This window comes from Diabrotica virgifera, chromosome 6 (assembly GCF_917563875.1).
Source record: "Diabrotica virgifera virgifera chromosome 6, PGI_DIABVI_V3a".
NCBI lineage: Eukaryota > Metazoa > Arthropoda > Insecta > Coleoptera > Chrysomelidae > Diabrotica > Diabrotica virgifera.
The window spans coordinates 15,113,243-15,124,674 of NC_065448.1; the positions used below are offsets into that span (position 1 = coordinate 15,113,243).

The 11,432-nt window shown below is 31.6% G+C and overlaps 2 protein-coding genes across 4 annotated transcripts in view; one reads left to right on the forward strand and one right to left on the reverse strand.

Moving 5' to 3' along the window:
* LOC114325383 (neuropeptide-like 1) overlaps window positions 1-11,432 on the forward strand; it is a 290,871-nt gene that overhangs the window by 126,458 nt on the left and 152,981 nt on the right. The window lies entirely within an intron of this gene.
* The window catches only part of LOC126886572 (uncharacterized), a 24,560-nt gene continuing 18,811 nt past the window's right edge, over window positions 5,684-11,432 (reverse strand). Inside the window, exons 5-6 of one of the 2 annotated variants that reach the window (XM_050653520.1) lie at window positions 6,973-8,179; window positions 5,684-6,159 (exon numbers count right to left, since the gene is read on the reverse strand). In XM_050653520.1, coding sequence (XP_050509477.1) covers window positions 6,050-6,159; window positions 6,973-8,179 — 1,317 coding nt within the window. In that variant the 3' untranslated portion in view covers window positions 5,684-6,049. The remainder of the gene's footprint in view (window positions 6,160-6,972; window positions 8,180-11,432) is intronic. The other variant, XM_050653522.1, reaches the window with a different exon arrangement.

Genomic DNA, 11,432 nt, shown 5'->3' on the forward strand with positions numbered 1-11,432 from the left:
CCTTACCTTTAAAACCATATTTCCGACAACATTAGTAGGTTATAACTAATTATATTCTTAATCAAAAAATCAAAGTGTCGGACAAAAATATTGGGGCAACTCGACAGTCGGACAAAAAAATTATTTTTATTAGTAAAATATACTTTCAAATTATGCTGGCTTCGTGCATCCCTTATCTTTACAACCATTTTTCCGACAAAAGTAGTAGGTTACAAGTAATTATATTCTTAAACAAAAAATATAATTGTCTGACAAAAATGTTGGGGCAAACGAACAGAAAACCTAATTCTTTTAGGCTATCGACGAGGAGGTATTATCAAAAAAAAATTTTAAAACAGTGTTTCTCGGTTACTTTTGAATCGATTTAGCTGAAAATTGGTACACACACTAAGTAAAGCATTTAAAAGGGTATGACGTTGATCGGAACCCAAAATTTTCTTAAAAAATTTTCCGACAAGAGGGAAAATTTTAGAAAAATTGTGATCTGATAATTTGTGTACATACTCCTTGAACAACGACAAACATCGTTCTGTAGTTTTTTTTTCTCGAAATAAAAAAAAATTTCCGACACAAGTATCAGGTTATAAGTAGTTATATTCCAAATCAAAAAATCTAAGTGTCCGACAAAAATTTTGGGTCAAATCCAAAGTCTGACAAAAAATTTAATTTTTATTAATAAACTGTCTTTTAAACCTTACTGGGTTCGTGCAACCCTTACCTTTAAAACCATTTTTCCGACAACATTAGTAGGTTATAAGTAATTATATTCTTAATCAAAAAATCAAAGTGTCGGACAAAAATATTGGGGCAACTCGACAGTCGGACAAAAAATTTATTTTTATTAGTAAAGTATACTTTCAAATTATGCTGGGTTCGTGCATCCCTTATCTTTACAACCATTTTTCCGACAAAAGTAGTAGGTTACAAGTAATTATATTCTTAAACAAAAAATATAATTGTCTGACCAAAATGTTGGGGCAAACGAACAGAAAACTTAATTCTTTTAGGCTATCGACGAGGAGGTATTATCAAAAAAAAATTTTAAAACAGTGTTTCTCGGTTACTTTTGAATCGATTTAGCTGAAAATTGGTACACACACTAAGTAAAGCATTTAAAAGGGTATGACGTAGATCGGAACCCAAAATTTTCTTAAAAAATTTTCCAACAAGAGGGAAAATTTTAGAAAAATTGTGATCTGATAATTTGTGTACATACTCCTTGAACAACGACAAACATCGTTCTGTAGTTTTTTTTCTCGAAATAAAAAAAAATTTCCGACACAATTATCAGGTTATAAGTAGTTATATTCCAAATCAAAAAATCTAAGTGTCCGACAAAAATATTGGGTCAAATCCAAAGTCGGACAAAAAATTTAATTTTTATTAATAAACTGTCTTTTAAACCTTACTGGGTTCGTGCAACCCTTACCTTTAAAACCATTTTTCAGACAACATTAGTAGGTTATAAGTAATTATATTCTTAATCAAAAAATCAATGTCTCGGACAAAAATATTGGGGCAACTCTACAGTCGGACAAAAAATTTATTTTTATTAGTAAAGTATACTTTCAAATTATGCTGGCTTCGTGCATCCCTTATCTTTACAACCATTTTTCCGACAAAAGTAGTAGGTTACAAGTAATTATATTCTTAAACAAAAAATATAATTGTCTGACAAAAATGTTGGGGCAAACTAACAGAAATCTTAATTCTTTTAGGCTATCGACGAAGAGGTATTATCAAAAAAAAAAAATTTAAAACAGTGTTTCTCGGTTACTTTTGAATCGATTTAGCTAAAAATTGGTACACACGCTAAGTACTACAATTAAAAGGGCATGACAAAGAATTATACACAAAATTTTCCAAAAAGATTTTCCGACAAGAGGGAAAATTTCGGAAATTTTTTTTAAAATTTTAGAATGTTCTCTACAAGGCGGAACCCGACATCCGACGCCCTGAAGGGCACTAAGGATTATGAGAAAGAAGAAGAAGGAATGTTCTCTACGTTACGTCCTTATAAATATTATAAGGTGTATTTCTACAAATTTTCAGTTTGATCTATGTAGATCTAACCGAGAAAAATTGTTTATAGTTCGCTTTGGTCTCCTTGATGCTTATTATTTTTTTATATCCCAGAGAACGGCTGTTCCCGTACATGCGACACTATATTATACAAGAAATTTTCGATTTTCTAAATGTGACTGAATTGAAAAAATTGGGCCAAATCCAATCTTAAAATATAGGCAAAGAGATATATGTCAACCATCCATTTTGGTCCAAGGGTGTGGATTTTACGTCCCATTTAGAGTCTGTTTTTCGTTCTCGTCCCCAAAACTTCCAAAAATTTCGAAAATTTAAGTCCGACTTTACAGCTTCTTATAGTACTGAACATTACCTTTCCAAAGCATGTTTAATTTTGAAAATTCTTCTCTTCTTCTTCTTCTTCTTCTTCTTCTTTCTTTTATATAGACATTACTATGTCTGTTTTTCAATGTGCCTCCAGTAAGTTGTCATTCCACCTTTTTCGTGGTCTTCCCACTGATCGTCTTCCTATTGGGGAACCTTCTCTGACCGTCCTTACTACTCTATTTGTTGTCATTCGGCTTATGTGGTCGTTCCATTCTACTCTTCTGCTTTTCACCCCATAGGCGTAACCAGGGGGTGGTTTTGGGGGTTATAACCCCCATTTTGGATGTACTTTGAGCTCTATACGCTTAACACAATTATTATTCCATACCCCCAGAGACCTTCAAGTAGACGTAACTCCCCCTTAGGATCATCCTGGTTACACCTCTGTTTCACCCAGTTATTAATGTTGTCCACCTTGCATCTCCTTCATATATCTGCACTTCTAACTCTATCCCACAGCGTCTTACCATCGATTTTTGGCAATGTTTTCATCTCTGCTGTTTCTATAGCATTCTTTTTGTCCTTTCTGTATCAGGTTGTGTTTCTGCCGCGTATGTCATTATTGGTCTGATGACTCTTTTGTAAATTCTGCCTTTCACTTCTTTTCTGGTGTTTTTATTTCTCTATATTGTTTCATTCAGGCAACCTGCGGCTCTGTTTGCTTTATTCACCTGATCTTCCACTTTTGTTTCGAGCTTTCCGTAGCTGCATAGTGTGATGCCTAGATATTTAAACTCCATGACTTGTTCTATTATTTGACCCTCCAGCTCTAATTTACACCTTATTAGATCTGCTGTTATAACCATGCATTTAGTCTTTTTTAGGGAAATTTACATGTTAAATTTTCTAGCGGTTATATTAAATTCGTGCAGCATACGTTGTAAATCATCTTCACTTTGAGAGATTAGTATTGCGTCGTCTGCATAGCAGATTATTTTAAGTGGTTTTTCTCCCATTTGGTATTCTTTTTTTGTTCTTACTTTTTTTATTATTTCGTCCATGATCAGGTTGAACAACAGAGGACTCAGGGAATCTCCCTGTCTTATCCCATTGTCATTTTGAAAATTGTATATACCATTCAAAAGTTACCGATCTCAGAAATTTTATTCAATTTCTATTTAAAAAGGGAAAAATGTTTTGTATGTGTGCATGTTTGTGGAAAAGTTATACCGATCTGAATTTCTTTTCTATGTTTCAAGAGGGGGTCAGGACCGATTCAGAACCGGTATAGCTTGTGACTTTCGACCACCCATAAGCCAGCTATAGGACTTGGTAGGTACAAAACGGCATATTTTTTGGGGGTATATATCTTGGGTTCAAGGAGAGACAGGAAAACCGAAAATACACTAGTTGTAGTGGTTGCGACGCTAAATTTAATAGAGCAATCAAGTTCATTTACCGGTCATTCCAATATTTTTTTATTCTATTTCGTATAGTGTATATTCGATGGACACTAGATCATTTGAGAGATAATGGTAGAAAGACGACCATTTATCTTAACTAGACCAGGGCGCATCTGTAAAAATATTAGTACATTTGGACGTTGAGAGGTGACTCAAATTTTTTTGCAGAAATTGCTTGAAAATAAATCAAATAATAATATTTGAGTTATCCTCCCTCTCAAAAAGGTCCGGAACATTGTTTAAATAATCAAAATGTCAAAAAATTAAGGAAAAATTCGATTTTTTTCTTGGTTTTTTGATTATAACTTTAAAAGTATTCATTTCCGGAAAAAGTTGTACTGACATAAAAGTTGCGTAATTAAATTTCCTACAATATAGAATTGGTTAAAAATTTAAGAAATAGTCACCCTTGTTGCAAAATAGCAATAATTATGAAAAAAAACATACAAAAACAAGTATTCGCATTTTACGTTTTTCAACCATTTATGCTACACTTAAGACCTCCATATTTCACCCTGAAAAATTTTATGATACAGTAAAACAACACTGTAAATTTCATTAAGATCGGTTCAATAGATTTTGCAAAATAAAATTTGCAATCCAGTTTCATAAAAAAAATTCATTTTTTCAAAATGTTACAGGACTGAAAATAAAGCAGATAGCAAGTTGAAATTTTTTTTTGCATATAGAAGTGTACTATACCTTTCATTTGCAATTTTGCAAAATTAAAATCGCTTAACACCACGGCGTCAGGAATTTTTTTAAATAAACATTAATTATTGGTGCTACGCGCAGGTCAGCGGATAGGTTGCTCTGATTGGGCATTCCAATGACCTTTGATAATGATTGATACATTTTAATTATTATGACATTTCGATATAAATAAATAAATTTGTTTATTGCAAAATAAAAACACATACTCTATCCTTTGAAATAACACTTTTATTAGCAAAAACTTTCTTTGTTCATATATTTTAACTTAAATAATAAAAGTTTATTATTTTTAAACATATGCAATTGTTTAAACAATATTTCACAAACAATAATAAAATAAGTTTGATTTTTGTGGAATTAAAAAATTAAAATACAATAAAATATAGAGTAAGAAAATAATATATTAGATAAAGATTGGAAGAAATTTTGGTGGAAATCAACCTGTGTGAATCAAACACCGCTGTCCTGCGCGTAGCACCAAAAATTATTGTTTATTTCAAAAATTTTCTGACGCCGTGGTAATTAATCGATTTTAATTTTGAAAATTGCAAATGAAAGGTACAGTACACTTCTATAAGGAAAAAAAAATTCAACTTGCTATCTGCTTTATTTTCAGTCCTGTAACATTTTGAAAAAATGAATTTTTTTTCCGAAAGCAATATTGCAAAATTTATTTTGCAAAATCTATTGAACCGATCTTAATGAAATTTACAGTATTGTTTTACTGTATCATAAAGTTTTTCTGGATGAAATATGAAGGTCCTAAGTGTAGCATAAATGGTTGAAAAACGTAAAATGCGAATACTTGTTTTTGTATGGTTTTTTCGCAATTATTGCTATTTTGCAACTAGGGTGACTATTTTTTAAATTTTTAACCAATTCTATATTGTAGTAAATTGAATTACGCAACTTTTATGTCAGTACAACTTTTCTCGGAAATGAATACTTTTAAAGTTATAATCAAAAACGAAGAAAAAAATCGAATTTTTCCTTCAATTCTTGACATTTTGATTATTTAAACAATGTTCCGGACCTTTTTGAGAGGGAAGATAACTCAAATAATATTATTTGATTTATTTTCAAGCAATTTCTGCAAAAAAATTTGAGTTACCTCTCAACGTCTATCTCAAAACAGATCCGCCCTTGACTAAACGTGGAATCGAGAAACAATACATTTAAATTCATACATTTAATTTATAAATAACTTTGAAAAACTCCTGATACAAGAATAAAAAAATTGCTAAACGCTGTAAAAATAAGTGGCGCATACAATATTCCAGCTACAAATGAGCATGATTATGGAAACATCTTTTAAAATAAAACTAGAATTTTATTTTCGATCAAAATGAAAATACATTCTTGCGCCACGTAATATTTATATCAGTTCATTTGTAGCTGGAATATTGTATGCGCCACTCATTTTTACGGCGTTTAGCAGTTTTTTTATTCTTGTATACATATACAATGAAAAAAACATCAAATATTATGTAACAAATAATTCTTAAAAATACATAAATTGTTGATTAATTATCGTTATCTTCAAATTCTGAATCTTCAGATAGGTACAAATTTTGTTCATCTTCACTCTCATCGGAAGACGGCTCCCCCTCATCCTGATCATCAGAAGTGGAAACTAATAAATGAAACATTTTATTAAAAAAAAAAGTAATGAAAACTGTTAGACTTATTAAACTAAAGCATTTTTCCCTTTAACTACTCGCGCATCATGTCATAACATAAGTACACGCGTGGCGTACTTTTTGGCTTGGCACCACTTAAAAGCAACGGTTTTGTTTATTTTTTTTTAAATACACTTAGTTGTTTGTTATTAACCTTAATCGGCATTAGCGAATGCTTTGAGTTCCTTCTCAGTAAGTCAATTGGGATTTCAAGCTGGAACCTAATCAAAAATAAAATTATTAATATAAAATTTTTTGAAACATGATTTTTTTACATGAGAAAAAGTTTTGTTTATAAAGAAAAATATATTTTGTGCCATAATGACTAAAAAACAATTATTGAAAGAATTACGTACATTACTGCAATCATGGCGTATTTTGTACACCACCATAAACAACAAATAATAAACTGGTAATTACGGCTTTCTCAGAACGCCGATTCCAACGAAACTAAAACCAATTGTAAAGCACATTCCAGTGATAGGTTAGATAGATAAACTAGGTCAAAAATTAATTTTTTAAATATATTTTCAGTAGAATTCTTATATCTGGCGTTCAAAATACGCCACCGCGTGTAGTTAAAAGTTAAGTAAAATGGACTTAATGCAAGTAATTGTTTCGATTTTTTAAATAAAAATGGTTTAATTTTAAAATTCTTTAAAATATCAAATTTTAAAATATAAAAAAGCAGAAAAGCAGACATACAGAGAAAAACCTTAATATCAGCGTAATAGATTAAATTTTTAATGTAATTATAAATATATTACCTGAATGAGCAGCTATCTCTCGGAATGTGGGACACTGCTCGCCATCGAACCAAAAAAACTCAAAGCTGCCATCGATATTTAACCACCCGCACTCTTGAATATCAAGGTCTGTAGGTCGCCTCAGGTGAGCATTGCACCACACGTTACTGATATAAATGGTTCGTTTTATATGTTGCAATAACTCTTTTTTGGTTGGTGGAAGATTTGATGCGTCGAACCCTTTTAGGTTTTTTTCTCCAAATTTTGTCATTTTCATTTTATTTTTATATTTTCTTTCAAATACTTCGAATCTGCCTTTATCGATATCATTTTTTGTATTTAAACTATATATTTGGCATACATACTCTTCAATAGATTTAAATACTTCGTGTTCTGTATCCAAATATTTCGGCACCGTTTCTAGTAGCTGCATAAAAGCATCTTGATACGATTGTTTTTTTTTTAGTATGGCAAATGGTCTTTTTTTCCCTTTTCTGTAAAAAGCTGGATTAAAATCATTACCCGTAAATATGTGACAAACGGTTAGGGCTCTTGCTAATTTGTCACCTAATCCTTGGTAAATTTTATTCATATTCAAATACTCTCTTTTTTTGTTCGAACACATATTTACCGTAATTTGAATATCTGCTTTTAAATATTTCATATTTGCAAGAATAATTACTGGTATATCCGAGTCAGTGCAATGGACTTCAACGTTGTAATTATTAGGCAGTTGGCATATGTGGTACATAATCTTGGTATCTGCTTCTTCGTGAAAGCAACATAAGTTGTAATCTGTAGTTTTTTTAATATGATTTTCATGTACTTGGTAAGAGTAACAGGAAGTTCCATAACTTAACTTGACTATTTTATCTTGGCATAAAATAACAAAACAATCATCAGTCCAATCATCGATTAAAAATTCAACGAAACTTTCTTTGAAATTTTTACTTCTTAACAGTTTCCCAAAATCAGAGGGTCGCTTATTGTTTTTATGCACGCTATGAACGGTATCATCCTCTCCTCTTTGGCGGTGTTCATAATCTTTTATACTTGGATCGTTGAATTTGTCAAATATAATGTGGACTTCTTTTTTATCTGATACCAACAGCTTAAAAATATACATTGAAATTTTCCCGTATGTATTAGGTACATTTTTCAATGTGTGGAGCAAATAGAAGCCATCGTAGATATGGATATCGGCTTTCGGAGGATTGCCATTCTCTTCCTGGTAAATTAAAAAGTTTATTGTTAATAATTGATTTTATTAAACATTTATATTAATTTTAATTTTTTTAAATACAGTACAACCTGCCACATCCGTACCCGCTCATATCCGGACCTCCCCATATCCAGGTGGTTCTGCCGTCCGTATCTACCAAAATCCCCGGAGAAAGGCAGTCCTGCTGTTGGACAATGCAACCGACCCAAAAGAACTAAAATATGGCGAAATAATGTATTGTAGAATCTATAAAACGTGTCCATCGACGAACGTTATTGACAGCGCTGATTACTGAAATATATGAAGGAGAAAACGTTTCAGAGACTATAAAAGAAGTGGTTTTGATATCCGGATTTTTTCATATCCGGATCGGTCTGTCGCCACATTGATCCGGATATGGCAGATTTTACTATACTTATTTCTTAAAAAGGTTTACCTGATATGACTTCAACTCCTCGAAAATCACTGATTTTTGGGTTTTACAAATAGATCCGTCAGAGTGGCATAAAGAAAATGGAATAGGCGTCAGCGGATATTTCAACGCTTCTTTTAGATCTATATGGCTTTGCAGCGACGCATACAATAATCTTCCAAAAATGTCTCTTTGAATGGTAACTTCTTTGACTTTTCCATTAATTTTTACTTTTTTGACACATTTTGAAGCAAAATTAACAACAGTGTTTTTTAAAATAGCCTTGTCAAACCTTTCTGGGTCTATTTGAGATTCAGTAATAAATTTAATTCGTTGCAGCTCTCCTGTAGTTTCAATATTAGATAAGAATGTGTAAATATCTTCAGATACTGATTGCCCTGAAGATATATTGTACAAATTCTCTTGAGATAAATTGCTTGAAAAAGGATTCGTACATTGCTGTATTATAGTTAACAAATTTTCAACATTTTTATTGCTGTGACAGATAGAAGATTTCCTTAAATCTTTGGTTATATCATCCTTTGAATACAAATTGCAGAAATCCATTAATTTCGAAATCATGTTAGTACGCAGTGAATGGGTAATAGCCCATTTTTGCCGAGCACCCACAGAATTTGTCATATTTATAATGCCTGATGATCTAGAAGCAGCATGTGCATTTATAGTCTGTTCTAGTGTTATGTCGATGGGGTTTCTTGAAAATGGCTTTGTGGTCCTTCTTATGCCAAAGAAGCAATCTCCGTACTCTTGTATCAAACCAGGATGAGTTTCTTCAATCTTTTCTAATTTGTTTAAATATATGGTTAAGTATCTGGCATAATTTTGATGATTGAAAGCGAAAAAAATGTTTGTCATTTTTTCCAAGACATATTTGTAAATGTCAAAATTAGCAGTTCGGATACTAAATTCAAGCATTAGGTAATAATCTATCAATTGTATGTACATCATAAAAATTTGAGGTGTCTTTCCATGGTTCCCTTGTAAAGTATCTTTCTTAAATTGTGCATAATCTTCAAAAATTTTGTGACATAATTCATTATTTATCACTGGATTTTCATTTTCATTTTCTGAGTAATGTTTTAAGTAGGTTTTAATTGTTTCTAAATCATACTGTTTATTTTCTAAAAAAAATTCTACGTGCAATAGTTGAAGTGCAAGTGAAATTATTGGATGAATTTTACAGCAGCGATTAAAATGTTTACCAGTAAGAAATGTATTTATAGATCCATTCGCTAAAACTTCGGCATCAACAAGCATGTTTGTTAAACCACATCCATTAATGAATTTGCCTACAGCTTTAAAAAACGATAGCATAATGTGAAATGATCCTAAATGAATAAATAGATTTTTGAATTCTTCTTCAGCTGATTGAATTTTTAAAGCTATTTTAGCAATGGCCAAATCATAAGTAACATTGAAGTATTTTTTTCCACACTCAGAAGCAATTTTTAAGCTAAGACGCATTGTTTCTTTTATGACTCGTGGATCTGTAGGAGAATCATTGATTTGGGTCAAATAATCTATTTTTTGAATAGTTGAATTATCGTTAGAAATCTTTGCATTGTATCCTACCCACATAGGTACATTCTGTAGATGAAGTTTGTGGGAAAAAATCCAACAAAAGTTTATTTGTTTGAAAAGTAAAACGCACTTTTCGTTATCTGAAGTTGAAGATGTTTCTACGCCTTGGGTATTATCTTCATTTATAAATAATTCTTCGTTACTAGTAGGTGGATCAGTGTTCGTAGATTCTAAACTTACAGTAGTAGTTGGATTAGTGCTCGCAGATTCTTTATTATTTGAGATAAATTCAGGACGTTTTTGTTTCGTTGGTGGTAAATTTTCAGTTTCAAACGACTCAAAAGATCTTTTTCTTCGATTACTTTTATTTCGAAGATTCAGTGCTAAATTTTGTTCCTGAACGTTTGAGCTGTTATGGGATTCCTGAGCAATCAAATGGTTAGCTGCAGGAATATCCTGATAAGCGATTCCAACTGTATCATGAAGTGTATTTTTGCCTGATTGTGTTTCAACGAATCTATCATAATTATCCCAAGCGACTCCACATGCTAAGGAAGAAGTCGGAATTATGCCCGAAGGACACGTTTGTCCATTCGCAATGCACGAGTAAGCTGCAGAAGATTCTAATTCCGCTAAACCTGAATAGCTGATTGAATAACCGCACCTATTTAATATTTCCATTACCTTTACATTGCCAGTAAGACTTTTCATTGACATACCAAAAATAATTTGTTTACGAGGCTTTATATTACCTTTGGTAATGGAATAAATCGAATCGGATGCCAAGCACGCGGTTAATCTTTCGATTCTTTCGGTCTCTACTTTAGTTCCACTCAATGCCGTTTTCCAGAACACATTCAGCCAATTTGGAATGTCGCATTCACCCTTATTTAGAGCTTCAGCGTCAAGAAAATCTGGTAAAGGCTTTTTTTTAATTTGCAAGATTTTTTTTCTATATTTAATTGCAAATTCACGACATTCTTGCTCAAAAATTATGTCAAGGATTTCATCATCATTGATATTTTCTAAATCCGTATTCACTGACATAACAAACCATTTCTTTGAAAAATATTCAAACTTAATTTTTTTTTTCAGATGTATTTCCATATATTGTCTTAGAGTATTAGTCGTTATCAGGTTTTCAGGGAAGTCTTTTCCTTCAGACTCATAGACTTCTTGCAAAAATAAAATGTATATATCTTGCAAATAAGTGACAGAGAAAATTTTTGATTCGCTTACAACTTCCTTTTCAATATACTGAATCAACTGTTTACGAGCAATCTCGTTGTAACCACGTGTATCTGT